Source organism: Crotalus tigris, unplaced genomic scaffold, assembly GCF_016545835.1.
Source record: "Crotalus tigris isolate CLP2741 ecotype Arizona unplaced genomic scaffold, ASM1654583v1 scf7180000017663.5292952, whole genome shotgun sequence".
Classification (NCBI taxonomy): Eukaryota; Metazoa; Chordata; class Lepidosauria; order Squamata; family Viperidae; genus Crotalus; species Crotalus tigris.
Window position 1 is genome coordinate 4780722 of NW_024096550.1, and position 24324 is coordinate 4805045.

At 36.0% G+C, this 24324-nt stretch overlaps 1 protein-coding gene across 6 annotated transcripts in view; it reads right to left on the reverse strand.

Moving 5' to 3' along the window:
- EXOC6 (exocyst complex component 6) overlaps positions 1–24324 on the reverse strand; it is a 121420-nt gene that overhangs the window by 12812 nt on the left and 84284 nt on the right. For all 6 annotated transcript variants that reach the window (XM_039336037.1, XM_039336036.1, XM_039336040.1 and 3 more), the window contains 2 exons: positions 20054–20195; positions 18200–18273 (listed from right to left, as the gene is read on the reverse strand). In XM_039336037.1, coding sequence (XP_039191971.1) covers positions 18200–18273; positions 20054–20195 — 216 coding nt within the window. The remainder of the gene's footprint in view (positions 1–18199; positions 18274–20053; positions 20196–24324) is intronic.

Here is a 24324-nt window from a genome sequence, read left to right on the forward strand (position 1 = left end):
TTAAGCTCCTTAAATTATACATAGGTGGAATAAGCCTGTTTTAAAATAAGATCTGTATAATTAAAGGTATGCAAGCATTCCGCTCGATTAAATTATATTTGAAATAAGGAAAAGGAGAAATTAGTAGTTATTTCTTGCTGCTGGACAGTATTCTGTCACAGCTACTGCAGCTGGACCTGTACTGAATAGATAATCATGACTTTAATGTTCTCTTCTAACTTCATCCTTCTATGGATAGAAAATAGATATATAGTTTTTGCAAATAATTTCAGCCATCATCCATGACTCCTTAGACTGTCAGGCAATTAGAGCAAGAGGAAAAATATTTGGAGAAAAGTAATATTTTATTATATATGCCAGTTTGGTGTGGTGGTTAAAGCATCAGGCTAGAAACTGGGAGATCTAGTTTAAATATTTGATCCTTCTCTCATTAAAATCCCACTGAAAATTAAAAGGGGAATTTCCCTGGGTTGGATTTGGGGCTGATGTAAAGTTGCGCCTCATCAATGAAGGATGATGAGATTATAGAAATTGGCATGCCTTTCCTGGCTATACATCTTCACTCTGTTCTATTAAAATATTTTTCATGCTGCCAGGTATTTAATGACAAGATTTCTATCAAATCCTAAAGCTCTGTAGCTGGCAAAGATTGTATGCAGCATGACATCTAAACATTTTAAGAAGATATTTCATTTTTGGAAGAGATGTCTGTAACAACCTAAGTGTATGACTCAAATTGAAAAAAAATGTTCAAAATAAAGATTTCTTCTTTCAATTATTGATTATAGTAGGTAATTAATATTTAATGCGGTGGAACATTTTATATACTTCTTTTATGACCTGATAGTTTTGCAATTTATGTAATTTTCAAAAATTATTTTGAATTAACAATGGCTGTGTGTGTAAGACATAAACTGACAAAACAGTATTTTTATAAACATACATATTGAAGACATTTTAAAAAAAAAACTCTTTTTTTGAAACATCTAACTCTTGATATGATCATAAGCCTGCCTGCTGATCTTATTTCTCTTGTTTTTCACAAATAACTTTTTCCATAATTTTTTTATTAAGTTTCTGATTTGGTGCCCGTTTTATTTGCAAATCAACAGCTATTGCTTCTACTGTAGAATGCACCAACACTGAGAATCACGTGTTTACAAATTTCCTGGTAACTTTGTACACTTAAATAATTTGATGCTGCAAATACAAAGACAATAAATGATATACAATTATATTATAGGATCACATTGGTTGAAAGTAATACCACTGATATTCTGTCAACCTACCTTTTAAAAGGAAAAAGGAAAATCAAACTCAGCTGCTGGGTAGCCTAGAGACAACGGGGCAAGCCTCTTGTATGGGTTTAATAAAGTTTAACTAGGTAAAGAGATAAGTTTAATAAAGATTAAATTATATTTTTAAAAAACTTGCTCATTTCTGATAGGAAAACTTAGGAACTCATTTATTGTTTCTCTTTCCCAGTAATGAGTTAACTCTCTGCTATTTAAAGCCTCAAGGAGCCAAGACTGAACCCAGCAGTCAGAACAGACTCAAAAGAACAAAAGAATATGCGAGAGAAGACATTTGTGTGAGGAATTCCTGTAGCTGACCCCAAGTTATGTGCCCCTGCTATTTGAACCCAATTCACGTTTTCAAATGCACCACTCAGCAATTTGGCTGCAAGATAAAAAGGACATTTGTTGCTTACTTTGTGGTTTCAGATTTTTCTTCTTGTCTTGCATTCTTTTACTTTCTGTTTCCAAATTTATAGATGTAAAACTAAAATCAGATTTAGATGATTTCGAAAAATCATCTTCCATGAGATTTGAAATAAGTAATCAAATAATTTAATTATAATAATTAAAATAAATAATAACATTTTAACATGCAGGTGTCCTGGTGCTGATCACTAAAGTCCAAGAAGGAACTCGTTTTGATGTCTTTTACAGCTTTGGTATATATATAATCATACATAATGCCAGCAGGTTCTTATTAAATGTAATTTTTCAAGCACAGCCAAATTCCGGGTAACAGCAGAATCCCTTGTGGCTGTTCACTAGAGCTGCAATTTGGTGACCTCTGTATATGCCAATGCACAAATTTTTGTATCCTCCTGTCCGCAGAATGATATACCCTCCTAAGAATTCAGCTTGGGAAAAAATAAATTCTGGTTTAGAAAAGAAAAGTCAAGATAGAAATCTACACACCACCAGGTTATAGATGTTCATGATTGAAACTAATTAAAATGGTAAGAAAAGGTGACAACACTCGAAGTATTGGCAAATTATTTCCTATCAGCAGGTTTGAACTGAGACAAGAGAATACAAAAGGTCCATGTGAATACTGTCCTAGTTCATGTTAAAAAATACTGTGAATTGAAGGCCATGAAAAGAGAGGCTGTTCTCTTTTTAGGGTTGAATGTTAGTTAGCAAATATTGCACCATATTATTATTTTTTCTTAACCAGTGATCAACCCAATACTTCTGGACTGTTCTATGGGTAAAGTACCTTTGTGTCAAATACAATTTGCCTGAGAAACATGTCAGAACACTTGCTGCGTAGTCCTTTTCAACAGGTAAGGCTGCCTTCCAGAGCCTTGGGGCATAATTAGCTGGGGGTAGGGGTGGCAGGCTATTATAAAAACACACAGAAGCTGATTCATTGTTGAGGCGGGGGAGGGGGGAGTTCACAGCATGCAACCTGCCAAGGCCTATTTCATGGCCAGCCATGCCTGCCTGAACATTTATTGAGTTCCAGCCTGCTGTGATAGTGCAATGGTGACCAGCTCCAGCAATTGGCAGCCATTTGTAGGGAAGCTTCTACGTGAACTTCTGTAAGGGCCTGAAGATGGCCTTTAACGAATGCTTATCAACATTGAAGAACACAATTCCCACTTCTACCGTCAAAGCAACGCATGAAAGGAGCCTATTGCTGATGGACAGAAAATGTGTTTCTTGCTTTTGCAAGCAGAGAATGAGGGGGATAAACTTGACATAAGTATGCAAGAACTATTACATAAGCAAAGAGAGCCAAAGCATTCTTCAAATCTATGGAAGTAAGATAGTACAATATTTGTAAGTGACCGAGCCAGCTGGCTAACAAATTCTGGTAGTTGAAGTCCACAGGTCTTAAAATGGCCAAGGTTGGACACCCCTGCACTATAATTTAACAAGGAGGAGGGATAAAGCATAACCAGGCTTGAAAAATTCTGTTATTGTAATTTATCCCAACGAAGTATAGTTCTAGTCTTATAATTGACTTTATTTTCCGGTCTGGTCTACCTTGTGGAGCTGACAAGCCACTTTTTTCACATCTAAGATTAAGGGTGTTGCCGGGTGCACCTATTCAGCTTATCTACCTTCTCCCTCTCTATAGGACTGTAGCCACTGTGCAATCAGGAGAACTGAATGCCACCCATGATCTTAAGCACATGTGCTTTTTAAGCAAGCACTGCTGCCATCCAAAGCAGATTTATTGGAGAAAAAGTCCCAATGAAAGAAAAAGGGGTTTACTTTCAAGAATACCTATTTTGGGATAAAGCCCACTGTTTTCTTTGATAGATAACTGGGATTCATGAGGGCTGAGAAGATTTTAGCCTCAACCCAACAAAGGCTGAAAAGTTTAGCCAGCATTAAAAGAAATCCCCACCTGACCTCCAGATAACCCAAACAGGAGATTAACCTATTTCCAAGCAAAATAAGTTGTCACAGTGTTAGGCCAATTGCTCCTATTGACATTTTGCATAAACATCTAGCAGAGGGTGATCAGAAAGAAGTCTTATGCCATTAAGGCTTTTCCCCCTTCTTTCCTTCTTCCCTTTCTTTCTCTCTCCATCTCTCTCTCTTTAATACCTAAGCTTTCCAGAATAAAGGTCTTTCTGAATTAGCGATAACAAAAGGGTCAAGAGGTCACAAACCTCCTTTTAAGCAGGTACAAATCTAGAAAGTTTAAATTCATTGGAGAGTGCAAATGAGAACTTTTTAAAGAAGTACAAAACTCCCCACACAGCCCAGACTGCTGAAAGAACCCATCAATTTAGCTTACTCTAAGTTTAATGACAGGAATACTTGTATCAAAAAGTTTAGGCTATCAAAAAGTACATTTTTAATTATTTATTTTAAAATATTCAAGCTCAATGATGCAAACTTTTTTTTTAAAAAAAATTCTAATATGTATATTACATTTAAAAAATTAATGTAGTTTTTAAAAAAAAATCTTAGTATTTAGGGAAAAATTCTTTATCACTTGCACATAATGTAATTTTACATTTTTACAATTTTGCTGATTTTATTTTGGTTTAGATTAGCCACTGAAAAGTTACTCTACAACAATATGAACATTTGCTATTGAAAACTGCAGTATTCCACTTTGAAATGCAGATATAATGGATTGTGAACTCTTTAATTTTAAAAAACTAATTAGCCTGTCAACAGTTTCCTACCAAAATAGCACATTATGAACTATGTTCGTCAGATTCCATGTCATTTACATAAAAATGATAAATTTTAACCTATGATTATATAGCATCCATCTTTGATTCAGACAATGACATTGAAGATGATTATTGTCAGGGTTGTTTACTCCAGAATTTGATAAATTATCAAATATAAGATTAGCTCTGACTCAAAAACTATAGACCCTAAAAGAATCTAAAAATGTAACATATGGAAAACAAGTTAAGTAAAACTATCATTTGGTATCCACAGTCAATGTATCCTATACACATGGACCAAGTACTTTTTGCGCATGCACAGACACACACACACAAACACACACACGTATGTATGTATGTATTTATGTATGTATTTATGTTTTTATGTATTGGATATATATATATATATATATATATATATATATATATATATATATATATATATATATATATATATATATATATATATATATATGTTTTTTGGGGGGTGGATTAGGGATCCCCCCCCAGCGTTACTTCTTTTTCTTCAGAAGTTGCTGCTCTTGATGGACTTCACTCTTTGGAAAGTACAAATATATATTAAAGGCACATCAAAATAAAATTATGTTCTACCATCATGCAAAAGCTGGAAAGAGCATTGTAGGATGTTAGTAATTAATAGAATGAAATGTTACAAATACACAATTATTTACTCTCATAGCATACTCGCCTAGCTGCTACAATAAAGACAAGTGCCCTATAATATCCTTGCTATATTGTACAATATAGCATTTTACTTATCAAAATGCACATCTTATTACAGTAAATATTTTAAAGGGGGGGGTGAGAAAGAGAGAGGGAGCTGGGATACAATTCAACTAAACACAGTCATACATTTGAAGTAAATTTTAAAAATCAGACTAAAGATTAAGTCTTCTCTGATTGGGAAATCCCAGGATTTCGTTATCAGTCTATTAAGCTAAGACAACATAACTATGGGATATGATATTCACAGAAGTGTTTTTTTGGTCTAATCCTATTTATAAATATAGAAATATCTTTCTGAATACTAAAATAATACTAAATACTAAATATTTAAATAATACTAATTATACTAACATTTAATTTTGAGAAATTGTGCTTATAAACAAAACATAACCCAAACATTTATTATTAACTGCTGTGAAGGAACCATGCTAGTTTTCCTTTCAAGATACATTTTCAAATTTTCATCAGTTCCATTGTTAAAATTCAATGGAGTCTTAAACTGAACAACAAGCCACTGCTGGGAACATCAGCCAATATTATTTTTAATAAGTGGTTCTAAACGCTGAAAATCAAAAACTTACCTAGCTGCTGTAATTAAGCACAAGAAGAAACCAGCATTCTATAATATATATTTCAAACAGACAACCCTTAGAAAAGATATAATCTCTCACACACTTGTAAGTGTATCTAAATACATAAACTTTGGGGTTATGACAGCTGCACCACAGGGAATTGTTTTGTTCTGAAAAAAGTCAAAAGTTATTTGGGTTCATACTAATCCTTTGCAACTTAAATTATCCCAACGGGCAAAACACTTTCTTTAAATCTATTTAAATCTTTAGGAACATTCTGAGAAATGTCTGGTCTTGTTACATTCATGGAATAAATCCAAATATGTTATTAATTCTTTAGAGATTCAGAATTAACTAAAGGCTCTTTGCGTTAAAAAAAAGAAGACTGTCCAATTGTGCTCTGATGAACTAACCAGAATATTTGAAGGGTACAACATTTGCTAATCCTATTTTCAGAAACAAAGATTTAAATGTTATTTTTGAAGAAATTCCTCTAGAATGAAACAAGGTGGGTAGATTAAGTAAAAAGAGTCCTACTTAATATGCTACAGCTACAAAGAAATGTTACATTGTAATGCTTTCTTTCCCATCATTGTAGGTTAAAATGGACCAGTAACAAAAGCACTTTTTTTTTCAGTTTACAACTTGAAAAGAAGTTCATTGACAGATACTCAGGTTTCCAAAGGATATGATTCTGGCTAAATTATTTCTGAGTAACTAGTTAGCTTATACACAAAGTCCTTTAAGACAAAAAGACAAAAGGTCCGAGGTAAAAGTGAGGGGCATTAAAAATACACATTATATTATTTTTTATTCATTTCCTACTATTTTCAAACATAGTGCTTTCCCTGCTTAACAGACTAGGTCATCTTTTTTACTTATTGGCATTTTCCTTTGTTGTTAAAATTTTCTGATTTTTTTTTTTGTTCCTTGTTAAATTCAAACAATACACTTATCATTTTAATAAAGCTGGGCTTAAAATGAATATTTAAAAAGCTCTCCCTTATACAATTCTTATTCAGAAGTAAGTCCCATTTAGGAGAATTCAACTGAATTTAGTGGCACATGATTGCAGACTTTAATTTCTAAATGTTTTAAGTTTCTTTGAAATAGCAATGTTATGATATCATGCAGAATGTATTTTATTCCTTCATTTGTATGATACATAAAATTTACATACATATACGTTAATAACAATGTGATCTTTTTTCCCAAAATGAAATTGTATTGTAATTAGGCTACTTTTGTTCTCAGGAACAATGCATTTTTGATTTTCAAAATACGAAATGTTACTTAGTTCAGTTAGCAATACAGTTATGTTCTATTTTCACAGGAAGGGAGGTAAAGTAGGAATGGTTAAATTGATCATTCTATTTAAAGAGGAGAATATACTTGAGTATGTTTTTCATTTGGATACCACTTCTGGATTTTGTGCTTGTGATGAAAAAAACCCCGTAATTTTAACTTTGGTTTTGTCGATTAGATAGATTTGCTGTTATAGAAATGACTAGTTATATAATAATGTGTAAAAACAAAAAGTTGAAGATAGAGTGCTCTGATTTTGTACTGTGCTAAAAAGAGTCAGAAGTCAACACCTTTTCTTTTCTTTTCCCTTGTACCTCACACCTTCTCTTCCCCTTTCCTTTTCCCTCCCTTAATCTCTTCTTTCTATTTTTCTTTGTATTTTATATGTTATATATTAAATATAATTATTAAAAATGATTTTTTTTAAAAGCAATACAGTTATGTTCAAAGAGAAATAATATCGTTTTATAGGACACTGGTACTGCAGATCAGTGACTACAGGCAGGTTAAGGAAACAAATGTACCTGGGAGTAAAAGCAATTGGACTCCACAGAGCCCAAAATATAATTTAATATAGTAACATTATTAATATAATAAAAGGCAATATTTCAAGGCTGTATGTATATTTGTCCTTCCTCATCAGCAGTAGGAACACTAAACCCTTAAGAATGAATATATATATATATATATATATATATATATATATATATATATATATATATATGTCTTTGGTTGTTCGGGTTTTCTCCTACATACAAATACCCGCGAAACCTCAGAAAACATATATATATATATATAATATATATATATATATATATATATATATACACACACACACACACACACACACACACACATACATACATACATACATACATACATACATATATATATATATATATATATCATATGCTACAAAGACAGAAATATGTAACTTTGAACTTAAGGAAAAGGAGAAACAGGGAGCAAAAGAGCATTAAGAATTCAGGGGTTCTCAACCTTGGCAACTTTAAGGCTTGTGGACTTCAACTCCCAGAATTCCTGGGAGTTGAAGTCCACAAGTCTTAAAGTTGCCAAGGTTGAGAACCCCTGATTAAGATGGAGGTGGCTCAACTGCCATTACCTAAAGACCTCATTTGCCAACACAGAACCATAAATAAATATTGAACATTCATTCTTGCAGTTCTTTAAAACAAACCAAGTGCTAATTTTAACTACATAAGTATTAGGATAAGCAGTACTATGTCATGTCAAAAACGTTATCAGAATATGTTTATTTTCTCTGCAACATAATTCAATTAAATGTGCAACACTGACCAAGTCAATCTGTTTATCTGCATGCCTTAATATGCTTAGTTTAGACAAGAGTTTTACCTGTTGTAGAAATGTCCATATTAGTCAAAATGAAATAGAAGTTGCAGTTCTATGACCCCTGGAATGCTATCTCAAGGGATATAAAGATTCCTTAGAAACAGACAGCTGACCTCCAGAAAGAAAACTGAAAACCAGCTCCCCTCTGCCATCTTGCACAGCTGGCTTTTTCTGAGGTCAGAAAACCCTGATCTTAGAATGCCCCCAAAGGGGTCACCACGAGAGCTACATAGGCAGCAAGATCCAAAGGCCTCTACCACAATCCTGGCATGTGGGAGAATCAGGTAAATTGATAGACTAGTCCAAATATATCCATAATTTTGAACAATTCTTTGTTTCCTTTTTAAAAACCCCTCTTCAGTGTTGCTACTTTCTCACTTATACCATTCTGACTTTTGTTTCAGATTGCTTGCCAGTTGTAAAGTTTTTTTTCATTACAGCTAGTCTTCGACTTACAACAGTTCATTTAGTGACAAAGTTACAACGGCACTGAAAAAAGTGACTTATGACTGTTTTTCACACTTATGACCATTGTAGCATCTCTATGGTCCTATGATCAAAATCTGGACTCTTGGCAACTGACGCATATTTCTGAAGGTGGCAGTGTCCAGGGGTCATGTGATCACCTTCTGCGACCTTCTGACAAGCAAAGTCAATGGGGAAACTGGATTCAATTAACAACCATGTTAGTAACTTAACGACTGCAGTGATTCACTTAACAACTTTGGCAAGAAAGGTTGTAAAATATGGCAAAGCTCACTTAACAAATGTCTTGCTTGGCAACATAAATTGTGGGCTCAAATGTGGTCGCAAGTTGAGGACTACCTGTACATTATTTTATATTTATTATTTATTTGCTCTGTAGAAGAATTTAAAAACTTACTGAAAACTAAGTTTGCTTTTAGTAGAACGTCTTAGTCCATATTAATCTCAGAAATAGGAGCAAAACTGAAAAAAGGAAAATGGACATTGTGTTAGATTTCCAAATTAATATTCTAGTGATGATTCTGAGGACCTTCACATGTTATATAACTCTCAGTATAGTCAGTGGAAAGTTACTGGGAGTCAAGCAGGACATACAGTAAATGTATAATAATAATTGAGAAGCAGCAACAGACAGCAGCTTTCTATGTAAAGAACTAAAGAAACAGTGGATCACTTAGCCGCTGCAGAAAGATTGCACAGATTTGACTACAGACAACAGCATAACATCGTAGCAACAATGGTGTATTGGAATATTTGCAAAAAACACCACTTGCCTGCAAGCAAGAACTAGTGGGACCAACAAATATAGAAAGTAATAGAAAATGAAGAAGCTAAAGTGTGCTGGGTTTTTAGAATTCAAACAGGCACCTGCCATGTAAGACCCCAGACTTTACAATTAAGAAAGACAAAAAAGTCTAGATGGTAGATATTATGATACCTGAACATAGCAGAATAGATGAGAAAGAATTGGAGAAAGTCACAAAATTTAAAAACCTGAAAACAGAAAGGGCAGAGAAAGCAAAGATAGTACCAATAGTAATAGGTCCCTTGCTTCATTCCAAAATATCTGGAACACCACTTGAATACCATAGGCACTGACAAAATTATCACCAGTCAATTGCAAAAGGCAGCTTTACTTGAAATAGCTGATGTCCTATGACAATACCTTTACTATTATTAAACAACAACATCTACCTATCCTTGTGAAGGACTTGACAGGAGAATAAAAATGCCTATCCAGTCTAAATAGCTGGCTGACAGTGAAAGTTGTATAACCAATCTTTTCTCCTATTTTAGATAATTTTGAATCTAAGATAATGTTCACTACAAACTACAAACTTTAATAATTCATCACTTCTTCTAGCATATTCATATGAGTTCATTTTACCCCAGGAGATGTAGCTATATATTTTAAATATCCCCTATAATATTAGCAAACATGAAATTGCTAAAATCTAAATTCTCTGATTATAGAAATCCTTATCTGTATTTACTATACTATGTAAATTACAATTTCTCAAAATACCGTATTTTCAGTGTATAAGACGACTTTCTAAACCATGAAAATCTTCTCAAAAGTCGGGGGTCATCTTATATGCCCAGTCGTCTTATACGCTGGAAAATACCGTATTTTCCAGTGTATAGACGACTTTCTAAACCAGTGGTTCTCAACCTGTGGGTCGCGACCCTTTTGGGGGTCAAACAACGCTTTCATAGGGGTCACCTAAGATCATCGGAAAACACATATTTCCGATGGTCTTAGAAACCAAGACACCGCTCCTCTATCTGGCCACCACCACCACTGCCCTACTCCTCCTCCTCCGCTGGCTCTTCCACCTCCAGGGCACCCTTCTCCTCCGACAGCGCCTGCTCCTGCCGCCGCAGCGCCATCATGCGCACCTCGACACTGCCCTGGGCTGGCTCAGCAGCTGGTCCAAGCCGAGCTGGGTCTGGGCCGCTGCTGGTGCTGCTGCTGGACTGCTCCGCCGCTGCCAGCTGAGCTGAGCTGCAGCGCCGAGAAATTCTCCACGCCTCCTGGTTGCCTGGCTGCACTCCACCCCTGGCCACCCTCCACGCCGCGCGGGAGTCTCCCCTGGCCACCCTCCCCGCCGCGCGGGAGTCTCCCCCACACCACCCCGCCACTCCCCCACGCCAGCCTCCCTTGCTGTCGAAGGCCGCCTTGGCCCTCTGGCACCCAGCGTGGCCGTGGGGTTGCTGGGCAGGAGCGGCTCCTTCCCGGCTCGCCGGGCTCCGGGTCCCGGAAGCGGCCGGGGGGGTGGGGAAGAGGGCGAGGCGGCGACGATGCTCGCATGTGCGTCGGAGGCCAGCCGGCCGGGCCGGGAGGGGAGAAGCGGCGCCTTCCGAGCTGGAGCTGGCGCTCTGGCTGCGCCCCTCTTGCGTGCGATGGGCTGCGCAGCATGGAAAGGAGCTCCTGCGACCCCACCACTGCGATGGCGCTCAGGAGATTGGAGGGGCGGGCAGGTCCCGGAGGGGCAGCTGAGAGAAGGCAAGAAGTACTGGGATGAGGATGGGGGATTCCAGGTTGGTGAGTGTGAGAGGGCAGCCGGCGGCTCCGAGGTGCGCAGATCCTCCGCGCAATTTCCGAGGCCCCGGATGTGCTGTCACTTGGCTCTCCACCAGGCTCTCCGCCAGAGCCTCCCCCCCTCCCCGGGCAATTGTGCGGAGCTGCTTGTGCGTCCTTGGCAGCGCCTCCTCCCTTCAATCTCCTTCCCTTCTCCATCTCCTTCCTTTTCCCTTCAATCTTCCTTCCTTCCTTCCATCTCCAACTCCATCCCTTCCCCTTCAATCTCCCTCTCCTTCCTTCCTTCCTTCCTTCCTTCCTTCCTTCCTTCCTTCCTTCCTTCCTTCCTTCCTTCCTTCTTTCCCCCTTCAATCTCCTTCCTTCTCCATCTCCTTCCTTTCCCCTTGAATCTTCCTTCCTTCTCCATCTCCTTCCTTTCCCCTTCAATCTTCCTTCCTTCCTTCTTTCCATCCATCCATCTCCATCTCCATCCCTTGGGAGGTGTGAGAGGGCGGCCGGCGGCTCTGAGGTGCATGGATCTTCCGCGCAGCTTCCGAGGCCCTGGATGTGCCGCCGCTTGGCTCTCCACCAGGCTCTCCGCCAGAGGCTCCCCCCCTCCCCGGGCAATTGTGTGGAGCTGCTTTTGCATCCTTGGCAGCGCCTCCCCCCTTCAATCTCTCTCTCCTACCTTCCTTCCTTCCTTCCTTCCTTCCTTCCTTCCTTCCTTCCTTCCTTCCTTCCTTCCCCCTTCAATCTCCTTCCTTGTCCATCTCCTTCCTTTCCCCTTCAATCTCCTTCCTTTCCCCTTCAATCTTCCTTCCTTCCTTCCTTCCATCTCCATCTCCATCCCTTCCCCTTTAATCCCTCTCTCCTTCCTTCCTTCCTTCCTTCCTTCCTTCCTTCCTTCCTTCCTTCATTCATTCATTCATTCATTCATTCCCCCTTCAATCTCCTTCCTTCTCCATCTCCTTCCTTCCTTCCATCTCCAACTCCATCCCTTCCCCTTCAATCTCTCTCTCCTTCCTTCCTTCCCCCTTCAATCTCCTTCCTTCTCCATCTCCTTCCTTTCCCCTTCAATCTTCCTTCTTTCCTTCCCCTTCCCTCCCTCCCAACATTTTTGAGCAAGGAAGAGTAAGCTTCTCCAGCAAGCATTGCTATATTGTTTTTGTGATTAATCACTATGCTTTAATTATGTTCAATTCGTAACAATGAAAACACACCCTGCATATCAGATATTTACATTATGATTCATAACAGTAGCAAAATTACAGTTATGAAGTAGCAACAAAAATAATTTTATGGTTGGGGGTCACCACAACATGAGGAACTGTATTAAAGGGTCGCGGCATTAGGAAGGTTGAGAACCACTGTTCTAAACCATGAAAGTTTTCTCAAAAGTCGGGGGTCGTCTTATACGCCTAGTCGTCTTATACGCCGGAAAATATGGTATGTGAAACTGTATTTCCATTTACACAGATGCCTGCTTATTTCTAAATTTTAGATATAAGTTGTTGATATTTTACCATCTACACTTAAATTTTATTAATTACTTTGCTTTTGTTAATTTGCCTCAGTTCCAAAAAGAGAAGAATTTTGCCTTCATGATGCAGTAAATGTAACCCTTCAAGCCTCTACAGTAGGAGGGAAAACACACAGCACACACCTTTTATCTGACTCACATTTACTTTAGTAACCATTTTGAAATATCATCCATTCTCAGCAAGTGATCATTCTTGGGTTTCTTATCATTGGTTTAGCCAAAAATTACTGGGAATCATTTTTATAACATTTGAAATTCCAACTTGTTTTATTGGAGCATTACTATCCTATCCTTCCACTGTAGCTGAAAGTGGTTCTAATAATTTAATTCTATTAAATGTAAAGACTGCCCTTATATGGAAATACCAACCTTATAGGCTACATTCCAAGATTTCTAGAAAGGAAAGTCACTGAAATACAAGCCAGAAGAAATGGAAGCCAGGAGAAATTCAAACCCAAATTTTATAACGGTCAAACAAAACAAAATGTATTTGATATTCATCACAGAGGAAACAGTTCTCACCAAGCATTCTATCAACAAAGAGGTGTGCTAAATCCAAAGTGTTGGTGAATCACATATTGATCTGATTTCTACTACACCTATGAACACTTAGTTTCTGCACATATTCCCACTTTCATTAAACTTAGACTGAAATAGAAGAACCATAAAAAGGTTGTAAGAGTCAGTACTGGACTTTACAGAGTTGCTGTAAGGCAGGGGTCTTCAAACTTGGCCCTTTTATGACTTGTGGACTTCAACTCCCAGAATTCCTCAGCCAGCTTGAAGTCCACAAGTCATAAAAGGGCCAAGTTTGAAGACCCTTGCTGTAAGGCATTACTCATTTTAGGAGAAACTTTTGATACAACCAAGAGTTCTTAACCAGAGTGTACTGTGAGGGCTTTAGCATACAGCAGTGTTTCCCAAACTTGACAATCTTAAGGCATGAGGACTTCAACTCCCAGAATTCCACAGCCAGCATTGCTGGCTGTGGAATTCTGGGAGTTGAAGTCCTCATGCCTTAAAATTGTCAAGTTTGGGAAACACTGGCATACAGTATGACTCAGTGCAATATCAGATCCTAATGAGAAGTCCATAAGCACTACATAAATGCAATAGCCCTTCTGACTTGTGAACTCCCCCAAATGGTATGGAATGGATTGTCACAAAATTTAAAATAGACAGCTCTTGCGTTAAATAGCAATATAGAATTCCTCTTCCTAAATTTGCCTAATCTCTTTTTAAAAAAGTTATCCAAATTTATCTATTTTCAGACTCTTGTCTATTAATTCTCATCAGAATACTTGCTTTTCCACATCAGCCCCACACTGGATTAGCATTTTTACTGAGCTGTACCTTTCCTTGAAAAATGCAGTTTTATCAGAACTGTAGTTCTTATCACAATATACATGAAGTTAGGATTTATTTTTTTTCTAGATTGGAAAATCCTTTTGTTTGCCTTAAAATACTGTGTACCGAATAATTTGAAATCAATCTGAAAATATAATTCTGCCCAAATGACTTTGGAAGGCCACTTTCAATAAAACAGAAACAAAACCATCCTTACGTAGGGGATGCAAAATACTATGTACTGTAGATTATCATCTGTGCTAGGCTAGGCGGGATGTTCTTCTGTGTATTCCCTGTGTAGGGAAACTTCTAAGAAGATCTCTGAAACAGCTATGTAGATTTCTTTAGCTAACTATCAAGCTTTTATATATGCGCTATAGTATTCTTGGTGAAAATTACCAATACGTACTGCCCTCTCCTCCAAATCTTGTAAAGTGTTATGAAATCACACCAAGGGGCTAAACTGTTGTTGAGATAACTGGCTTCCATTAGCAAGCATGTGATTGGCAGGACGATAAAGTTTTTTCTCTCACAGGTCAGCTACTTTTTAAAAAGAGGGCAATCCTGCTGATCCATCTTTTAGCTACAGTCTCTTGCAATGTCCCAATTCTCTTGCCTTTTAGCTTTGATATGGTTCAAGCTTTCCCCTTTGTACCAGCCCCTACCTGTCATCAGCTCCTCTGCACCAAACAGCAAATATCAGGAGCTTGACCTCAGGGCACAGTCCGGGTGGGCAGGTAAAACCTGACCACTGGACTTACTTCCTTATCTTTCATACCCTGCAATTCATGAAACAGTATCAGATTCAAACTAAAGAACAGAAGCCTGACCTCTTATAATAACCCTCTGAAATGGCTCTGTTGCCTTTCTAAGTATTCTTGAAAAGAACTGTCATCTATCCTATTAAGAGAGAAATGAATCATAAATAGAGAAGAGGGAAAGGGTGTTAAATCCTTCATAAAACTTAAATATCATTGACACGAGTTGTGAGTTAGACAGAAAAAAAAATAAATGGGTGGGGAACTTACTTCAAATTTTGCATTCAAAAGCAGAAGAAAACAATGTAGCCAACTGACTACAATAATTGTTGCATAAATATTTGAGATAGTAATATACTATATATATACTGTATATGTTTATTTAAGCAATGCTTCCTGATATATACACCCATACATACATACATACATATACACACACACACACACACATACACACATGGATTGTGTAGTTTACTGCCCAAGAGATATGTGGGGAAAAAACTAGGCTAACAAAGAAAGCTTGTAAAATAACTGATTGATTAGATGCGTAAAAAAAACCCACACACAATATTTTTCTGAGGATTAACTTATATCCCAGGTCAAATGAACAAAGATGCTTGTGTTCCTTCTGTTTCAGTTTTAGAGCTCTAAGCATGATCCTACCCTAGAATAAATATTTTCAAATATGATTTCTGTTTGTAAAGGTAATATTGTAATAAAATGTTTCCTGTTATGCTGCTGCATATGATCTCTAAGATCAAATACATTTTTTAAAAAATCACATTAAAGTTAATTTACCTTTTTTTGCATTTATATAACATATAACCTCCTATAGAAATAAGGCAGTCTGCCAGCATATATTAAAACAGTAATTTCATTAAAATGTAAATATATTAGAATTCAACCTTACGTATTGATCATCTAATTTATGATCTTAATATACAACCTTTTGCTAATTGAAGAGTTTCATCTAAAATGATGGAATTTTCTATAACAGATGAATTGCCAAGAAAAGCCTTAATCTCATTTTTGGTAAGAATGACAAGATCTCTCTCTATGGTGACTAATGACATTTGCTGTGAAATTAAAATGGTATTTGATTAATTGATGGAATTGGTCATGAAAATTTCAGGAACATAAATTCTCATTGATTACTTTGCTGGATCAGAATAAACTTTCAACCAAAGGTAAAGTAAATGGCTACTTCTGCTATTGAAAAGCCTACTTTTCATCTTGTACCAATGAATTGCAGAAATTAAGTATATGAAGAAGAGTTTCTTTCTCTATACTCCTTTATCACCAGAAAATCTTGAGTTCTTTTTCAGCTCTCAATATTAAAATTGCATAAACCTAAATAATGCCATATTTTTTATCTTTGATTGTGTATTACTGTATTTCTTCAAAAATGTGTTGCCTTTCATGAAGCACTTATAAAAATACCAAAACATAGTGATAATAACTTTTCTGTTCTTGTTATTCAAAAGACCCAATTTGCAAAATATTACAAAGCTGAGAGGATGCAGAACCTAGAATCTGGAATATAGGCGAAATCACCAATGTAGGAACGAAGAATAGATGAAGTAAGCAAACACCTTCCTCAGTAACACAACATACCTACCATCATGACTAACAAATAGCTTCAAGTTCATCTAGTTCCATATTGCACTTTAATCTATTTCTAAAATACTTGGGTAACCAATATCCTACAAACAAGAGATCTGGACACTGAGAACTATCTGTTGGCAACGCTACTTCATGCTTTAGCGATGGGATACCAAGTTTCTTATTTAAGTTGCAAGTCCACTGTTAGGTTTTGGGCTGCTAAACCTCAAACGTCGTGGTCCTCACATTCCAAATTAGCACATCCATATTTTAAAACTGAACTTGTAATCTCACACTTGCTAAACGAATTTGTCTTAATTGTCTGGTGAGACATTATCTTTTGCTTCAGTATGCCAAGTAAAATGAGCATATAGATAAATCTGCTTTCTCTCCAGTCCCAGTGAACACATTATTGCTGCAATGCATTGATATCTGCCAGAATCCTGACATTATCATGTGATTTCAAAACTAGTATATTTAAGCAGAAATAATTAAGTTATGCAGCCTATCCAAAATATTAAAAATAGGAATAAGTTTAGGAAAATCATAACTTATGTAATCTTATGTGTGGGATCCTCGGTGCTCTCTGAGCTTGCTTGTTTTCTTGCAAATATTTCATTACCCTAACTAGGTAACATCATCAGTATAATTCACTAGCACTGATGATGTTACTTAGTTAAGGTAATGAAACATCTGCAAGAAAACAAGCAAGCTCAGAGAGCACCGAGGATCCCAACTCATTCCAACCATGAGTTACAAATATTCTCCTTCATTGGTAATCTTATGTGCTCTATGCAAGCCATCTTGATATATTAACCAAAACCAGATTAGTTGTACACTTGTACTAAAAACCTTTTCCTGGTTGCCAATTTGTTCCTAGAGGAATGACTATGTGCTGTTTATTAACTTGTACAGCCCTGCATCATTTGGATCTAGGTTACCTGAGACAAGACATTCCAGTTTGATCCCTCTTTATATCCCCCCCACTCCTGCCTACTAAGTCATCCACGAAGGTCTATTGATGGTTGCTAGGGTTCATCTACTGGCATCTCCGAACTGATCTTTTTCTATAAGCGCCCCAGACAGATGGAATGCATTCCTTATTGGATTAAGGAATCTAATCAATTTGTTAGCTTTTTTAAAAAGACTACAACCACATCTTTTAAAAATAGTTAAATTTAAGGATAGGAATGGTTGGCTTCATTCCTTTTTTTAATATTGCAGGATTAATTTCTGTTATGTTTTAAGGTTGGAATATCAAGTATGATAAGTGAACAAATAGAAATAAAAAAATTAAAAGACTGATAAAGTAACAACAATAGTAGCAGTAACTGACAAAATTATTTGACATTGCAACATTTCATTTTCAGAAAACAGCTTTGCTTGGGAAATACAAATAAGCATTATATAGCAATGTTTAGACAATTTTGAACTGAATTTGAATTGACTTGAAACAACCGGAATTTGTGGAGTATTTTTTAGAAGGAACCAAATAAATAAATAACAACATCTTACTTGTCTGAGATCAATGAATGCTAATTGCAAGGTTTCTCCATGGAATCCAGGTACAGGCTCAGAACTTGCAAACACTGAAAAGAAATAATAAGAGTTTGTGGGAAAAAAATGTCAGGAAGCATCTAGATTTGGTACATTCTATGATTTTTATTGACTGCGTGTGTGTGTGTGAGGAGGGGGTTGACTTAATTTCTTAGGAAAACAGAATACATTTGTAATCTTGTTTTCGTTTATATTGATTTTAAGGATTATAAATTATTAATTAATTGTTAATTACTTTGAATTCCTCATTAAGAGGAAGAATTAGCCAGATTTACACAGAATGATAAATCAGGATTCTGAAAAAAATTGGTTTGCTAGGAATGGGCTATATGAAACAACATTTTCTTCCAGGAAATTTCTCAATGTAGATTTTTAAATAAAATCATGTTAGAGTAAAGTAACTTAGACCATTTTCCCCATGAACTATATATATATTCATGAAGACCATTTCAAAGAAAAAATATACACTATATAAGCTTTTTATTGAATAAATGCTTTATTGTAAATGTTTGCTAGCTAAAAAGCCATTTCTGGAGCTTGGGGGGATCTATCAAATAGGAAATCAAGTATAGAAGGATGCAGAAAAAAGATGCAGCAATAATTAGACAAAGGGATTAATGAGATTGGAAAGGATTCAGATGAGGCAGCTAACCCAGAATTCTTGCAAGACAGAATATCCAGTACCTAACCATCTATAACAAATGTTCAGTTCAGTCTGTTGATGTTGTGGTGGTTTAAGTAAACATCTTCTTAGGTTCATAAAGGGAATATAAAGAGAATGTCAAAGAAAAAAAAGCTGACAAACAATTATTAAGCTAATTTAAGCAATTACAGGTAATCCTCATTTAACGACCATTCACAATTATGAAGGTGAAGAAAAATAACTTCATGACCAATCCTTGAATTTATGACTTTTGCAGATATGTGTCTGCTCAGACTGATCTGAAGAAATTTTAAATGTAAAATTGGATATCAATCTTCTGCACCCAAAAACATAAAGAGGTGAATGAATCAAGTATTCCATTACAGTATATTTAAGAAAGTATATATTTATGTTTGGGAAGAATTCTTGAAACCCATCATTCTGATTCAACAAGATGAAAACAACTGAGCAATTTCTATCAGAGTTAATTTCCACAGGACTTGCCTCTTTTTTGCAGCAGTAGAAACATTAAAAAGATTCTGTAGTATCGAAAATATATTATTTCATAAACTTTGAGTCGAAACTACATTATTTAATTTCTTTAAATGCACTACACTAATAATCAAAAGCAATATTTTCTTTTGTTATAATAAATGTTCAAGTTACCAGCAGAGGGAGACAAAAGAAAGTTCAGCTCAAATCAATTTAATAAAATACTTGGCATATAACGAATATTTGGATATTTATGTTATTTTTACCAACTAAGAGCTTTCATTTGGCTCATGCAAAATTCTGTTGAAAGTTAGGATCATTACTAAGACAAAGATGTTAATGAATTCAGTTAAATAACAAACGTAATGTCACTCTCTCAAGTGGCTTAATTTCTTAGAATTGTCCATAGAAAGATCCTCTGTACTAGCAAATAAAATTCTAGGAAGATCTCAACAATGGCAGAAAATCATCAGAGCCAATAATCTTTTACAAGTTCCACAGGAAAAAAACAAAATAGATATGTAGTTTTTCCTTCTCAGTCCAAAAACAAACCACAACATCAAAAGGCATCCAGATTCCACAATACTTCAAATAACTGATAAGCCAGACTCATAGATTTCTGGCTTCCATAGTTTATACATTCAAAGCATGCCTTTTATTCAGAATTGCATACTTACATTCACACTGTATGACATCTAAATTAAATTGCTGAATAGCTCCCATGCTGATCTGTTTCAAGTCGCTATCCAACAGCATCTGCATCAGGGAGGTTGAGAGATGCTGGCAAGCAGACATACAAGCAGTCTGAGCTACTTTTCCCTATTAAAGAAAAGGCAAACACATTACAGAAATAAACTGGCACTTCTTGTCACAAAGATGTCCCACTCCCCCCCCCCCCACTGCGACCCTGAGCATTTATTCAACTCAAGACAAACAGATAAGGAATGCTTGGCTTTGTTTCACAATAATAGTTTCCCTTGGATGCTTGAGCCAACATCCAAGAATTTTCAAATAGACAAAAATGGGTAAGATATTATTTTTTGTTGCTGTTCTTTATTTTTGTAAACAAATTAGGGGACGAAAAAGGTCTTGATATTTACAGGATATTACTACAAATGTCCCTGGAAGCTATATATTTTCTGCCAAAACACTCAGTTGCTTTCCTCCCTATCCATGAATTTTTCTGTGTAAGTAGGAGGATTCTAAATATTAAAAAATTTCCAACTTGCATGAAGCTGTCCATTATTTAAGATATACATAACTGTTCAAAGATGTTTCATATTAACAGTTTAAGTCCCATTGGCTGATAGCTAATAAAAACAGTATAGAACTTGTTGCTGGGAGCCAATATAATTTTTTGGGCATGTGTGCATTTTCAAGAAAAGAAGTTCCATTCATTTTAGTGAACTTATATTTTAATAAGTGACCAATTCGGATTTAAGCTAAAGAAACAGAGCTCCAACTATTAACAAACTTTGCACTATGCTAAGTAACTTGGGCTCCTTCTCATTTCAATATTAAAGAAAAGCCTTTTCTTTACAACAACCACCGTAATGATCTTATCAGTCATCTGGCCATATAACTAATCCATGAATTTAAGTTCTGTAGCATTCCACAGTGACATCCTGTGCATGTTTATTTAATATTAAATTGCACTACAATCCTTTACACACTTATTACAGCCCAGGATATTTGCATATGGATTTAGATTGTGTTCTTAGATTGTTTTAGTTTAGAACGAATGCCATATCAGGTCAATCCATGGAGGTGACATTGGCTGATCTCAAAAAGGTAAGAAGGATAAGAAGGATCAGACATATTAGTTGGATAAATCATCAGAAAATACCAGGGCTTTATACTAGACTGGGAAGTTGACCAAATCACTTTGGTACTGCTGCAGAGCCCATGTAGTTCCCAGAAAACAAGCATGAGCAGGCTATTTATCTTATCTTGTGATATGAATCTTCAAGAGGAAAAAAAAATGGAATGATTTAGAAGACAATAAATTCAAGGGTGTTTCTGGATATAAGCTGGAATTGGGTATGTCTAGTCTAATGAAAAGAAGGACGAGGGGTGACATGATAGCAGTGTTCCAATGTCTCAGGGGCTGCCACAAAGAAGAGGGAGTCAGGCTATTCTCCAAAGCACCTGAAGGCAGGACAAGACGCAACGAATGGAAACTAACCAAGGAGAGAAGCAACCTAGAACTAAGGAGGAACTTCCTGACGGTTAGAACAATTAACCAGTGGAACAACCTGCCTCCAGAAGTGGTGAATGCTCCAACACTGGAAGTTTTTAAGAAGAGACTAGACAGCCATTTGTCTGAAATGGTATATAGGGTTGCCTACCTAAACAGGGGGTTGGATTAGAAGACCTCCAAGGTCTCTTCCAACTCTGTTATTCTATTCTATTCTGTTCTGTTCTGTTCCAATTTCTATTTCTATTTCTTGATACTATAGAGTAAGTAGTCCTCAATGACCACAACTGAGCCTGCAATTATGATCATGTTCAATTTTACAATCTTTTTTGTGGTCGTTAAATAAACACCATAGCTGTTGAGCAAACACCATGGTCCTTAAGCAAGATTGTTTTATCCAACGGGAGTTTTTGCTGGAAACCAAAAGTAAATGCTAGAAACTGGCAAAAAAATGTCAAAATTTACGCTCACATGACTATGGGATGCTGTAAATGTCCATAAAGTGAGCCGCTTGCAAAGTGCCCCTCATAAATTTAAATGATTGCCAAGTGATCGGTTGATTGTTGAGGACTATATGTCAATTATTCTGCCTTTTTTAAATAAATGTTTTTGTGACCAGAGGACAGTTGAAAGAACCCATTTGAAACAGAAGAATTTCCACAAATGAGAAAGGATAATGGCAAAACCAGAGCCTCCTTATGGCTTGCATACATAGATTAAGCAAGTGGTCCCGTGTGAAAACAATATAAGGTGAAAGTGAATCACCATTTCACTGCAAACCAATTTAGCATTTATAGGTTCCCAACTATGATAAAATATTAAAAGGATATTCTTGGGAAATTCTACTTATTTTGCTCCTTAGTATTTATTTGTGGGCAATATATAGTATCATGTAACCCATAGTGGTGGTGCAAACTTCAAAAATTATTTGGAAAAATATGCAGTCATTGTACGTCTCTGCTCTTCATTAATATAGTTCAGCCTTTTTCAACCCTCCAGAACATTCAGCTGCTTAGAGTTTAATGAGTGTCATCTTGTTATTCAGACTGCTGTCAAAGCTTCAAGAAAGTTGGGTTATTTTAATGAGTACCAGCAGTGTTGTGGTCACGCAAGTTCCAAAGTACTTCTTCCAAATCATGTTTGAAGCATGTACCTACTATAAATCTTCAACAAGCTCTAGAGGCTGCTTCAAAAGGTGTCTTTTTGTTGGTCATTCAAAAATTGAAATATTTTCTAAAACTATACAGCAACTGAAACAAGCCAACTACCAAAAGCCAAGTATCAACCAAACATATAAAAAGTGAATACACAATCCACATGCTTAAACAACTGCAAAAGTCATTCATAAGTACACCAGCAGACATGCAGTTTTATTCCCCAAATGGAACGGTATCAATATGAATGAAAACAGAGTCTTGAAGGGGAGGGATAGAAGGGAAGATAAGAATCAATGGCCTTAACTGAATTATAAGATAACAGATTTAAGATACTAATTGAAAGTCTTATTTTGATTTAATAAAACAACTGCATGTTTTAATGTAATGCAGGGCTCTGTGAGATTAGCCCTGTATTTTATGTAACAGATTGACTAAGATGCCTTTATAATATTTTATTTGTATTCTGCCTTTATTATTTTTACAAATAACTCAAGGTAGCGAGCATATCCAACATATCTTCCTTCTCCTATTTTCCCCATAACAACAACCCTGTGAGGTCAGTTTGGTTAAGAGAGAGTGACTGGCCCTAAGTCACCCAGCTGGCTTTCATGATTAAGGCTGGTTAATTGTGTTGCTCACCATCTCCTGATTTCTAGCCTGTTGCCTTGACCATTAGACTAAAATGACTCAGATATAAACATATATCATATAACATATATAAAGAATAAAATATTGGCCATCCCCAAATTAGCACAAAATTAAATCCTATTTAACATGTTATTAGTATATATTGGTGTACTATATTCCATTTCCTGTTTGTCTTCCAACCTAGGCATTTCAAAGCTTTCAGATAAATGTATTAAAAGTAGTGGACCACAAGGTAATGGTTACAATGCATGATACAAGAGAAGCTACAAGGCTTTTTTTAAAGCCAAGTTTCATAAATGTACATCAAGTGTATGTTCTACGATGATAGACAAATGCTAACATCCTATGCAGAGAAGCAACAGAATTGCTTTCAACTATGCACTCCGACTACAGGCTTATTGCTGTCATGGCATTAAAAAACACATGCACAAGGGAAAAATATTGTATTATCTGTATTTGAGATAACTAGGTTTTTGTTAAAGAGGTAAGACCTAAAGTTTAACCATAAGCTAGAAGACTGCTTAATATACTAGAATCATTGTGTGGGTCTGTATATGTGTGGATATACATATAAAATTACACTAACACATTTATCTACACATTTTTTTAAAAATATAACTCTTCCAAGTTGAAAATATAATTGTTAAATACATTTATTTATGAAAACTAGTAATCCAAATTCATGTTGAACAATTTAGCTCTCCATATTTTACTGCTCAGGCTTATCAAAGAAACTAAAACAAACCTATTATATATAATACATGTATGAATCCATTAACGTAATACTGCTTTTTGAATTACTGTTAAGTTATACCTAAGTAATTTATAATAATAAATACTAATTTTATTGAAAATTTTTCTTTAACACTAACTATGTTTTATAATGGCTCTTACTATCTCATTACTTCTAACATCTTTAAATTTATTTGTGGGTCCCAACTATCCC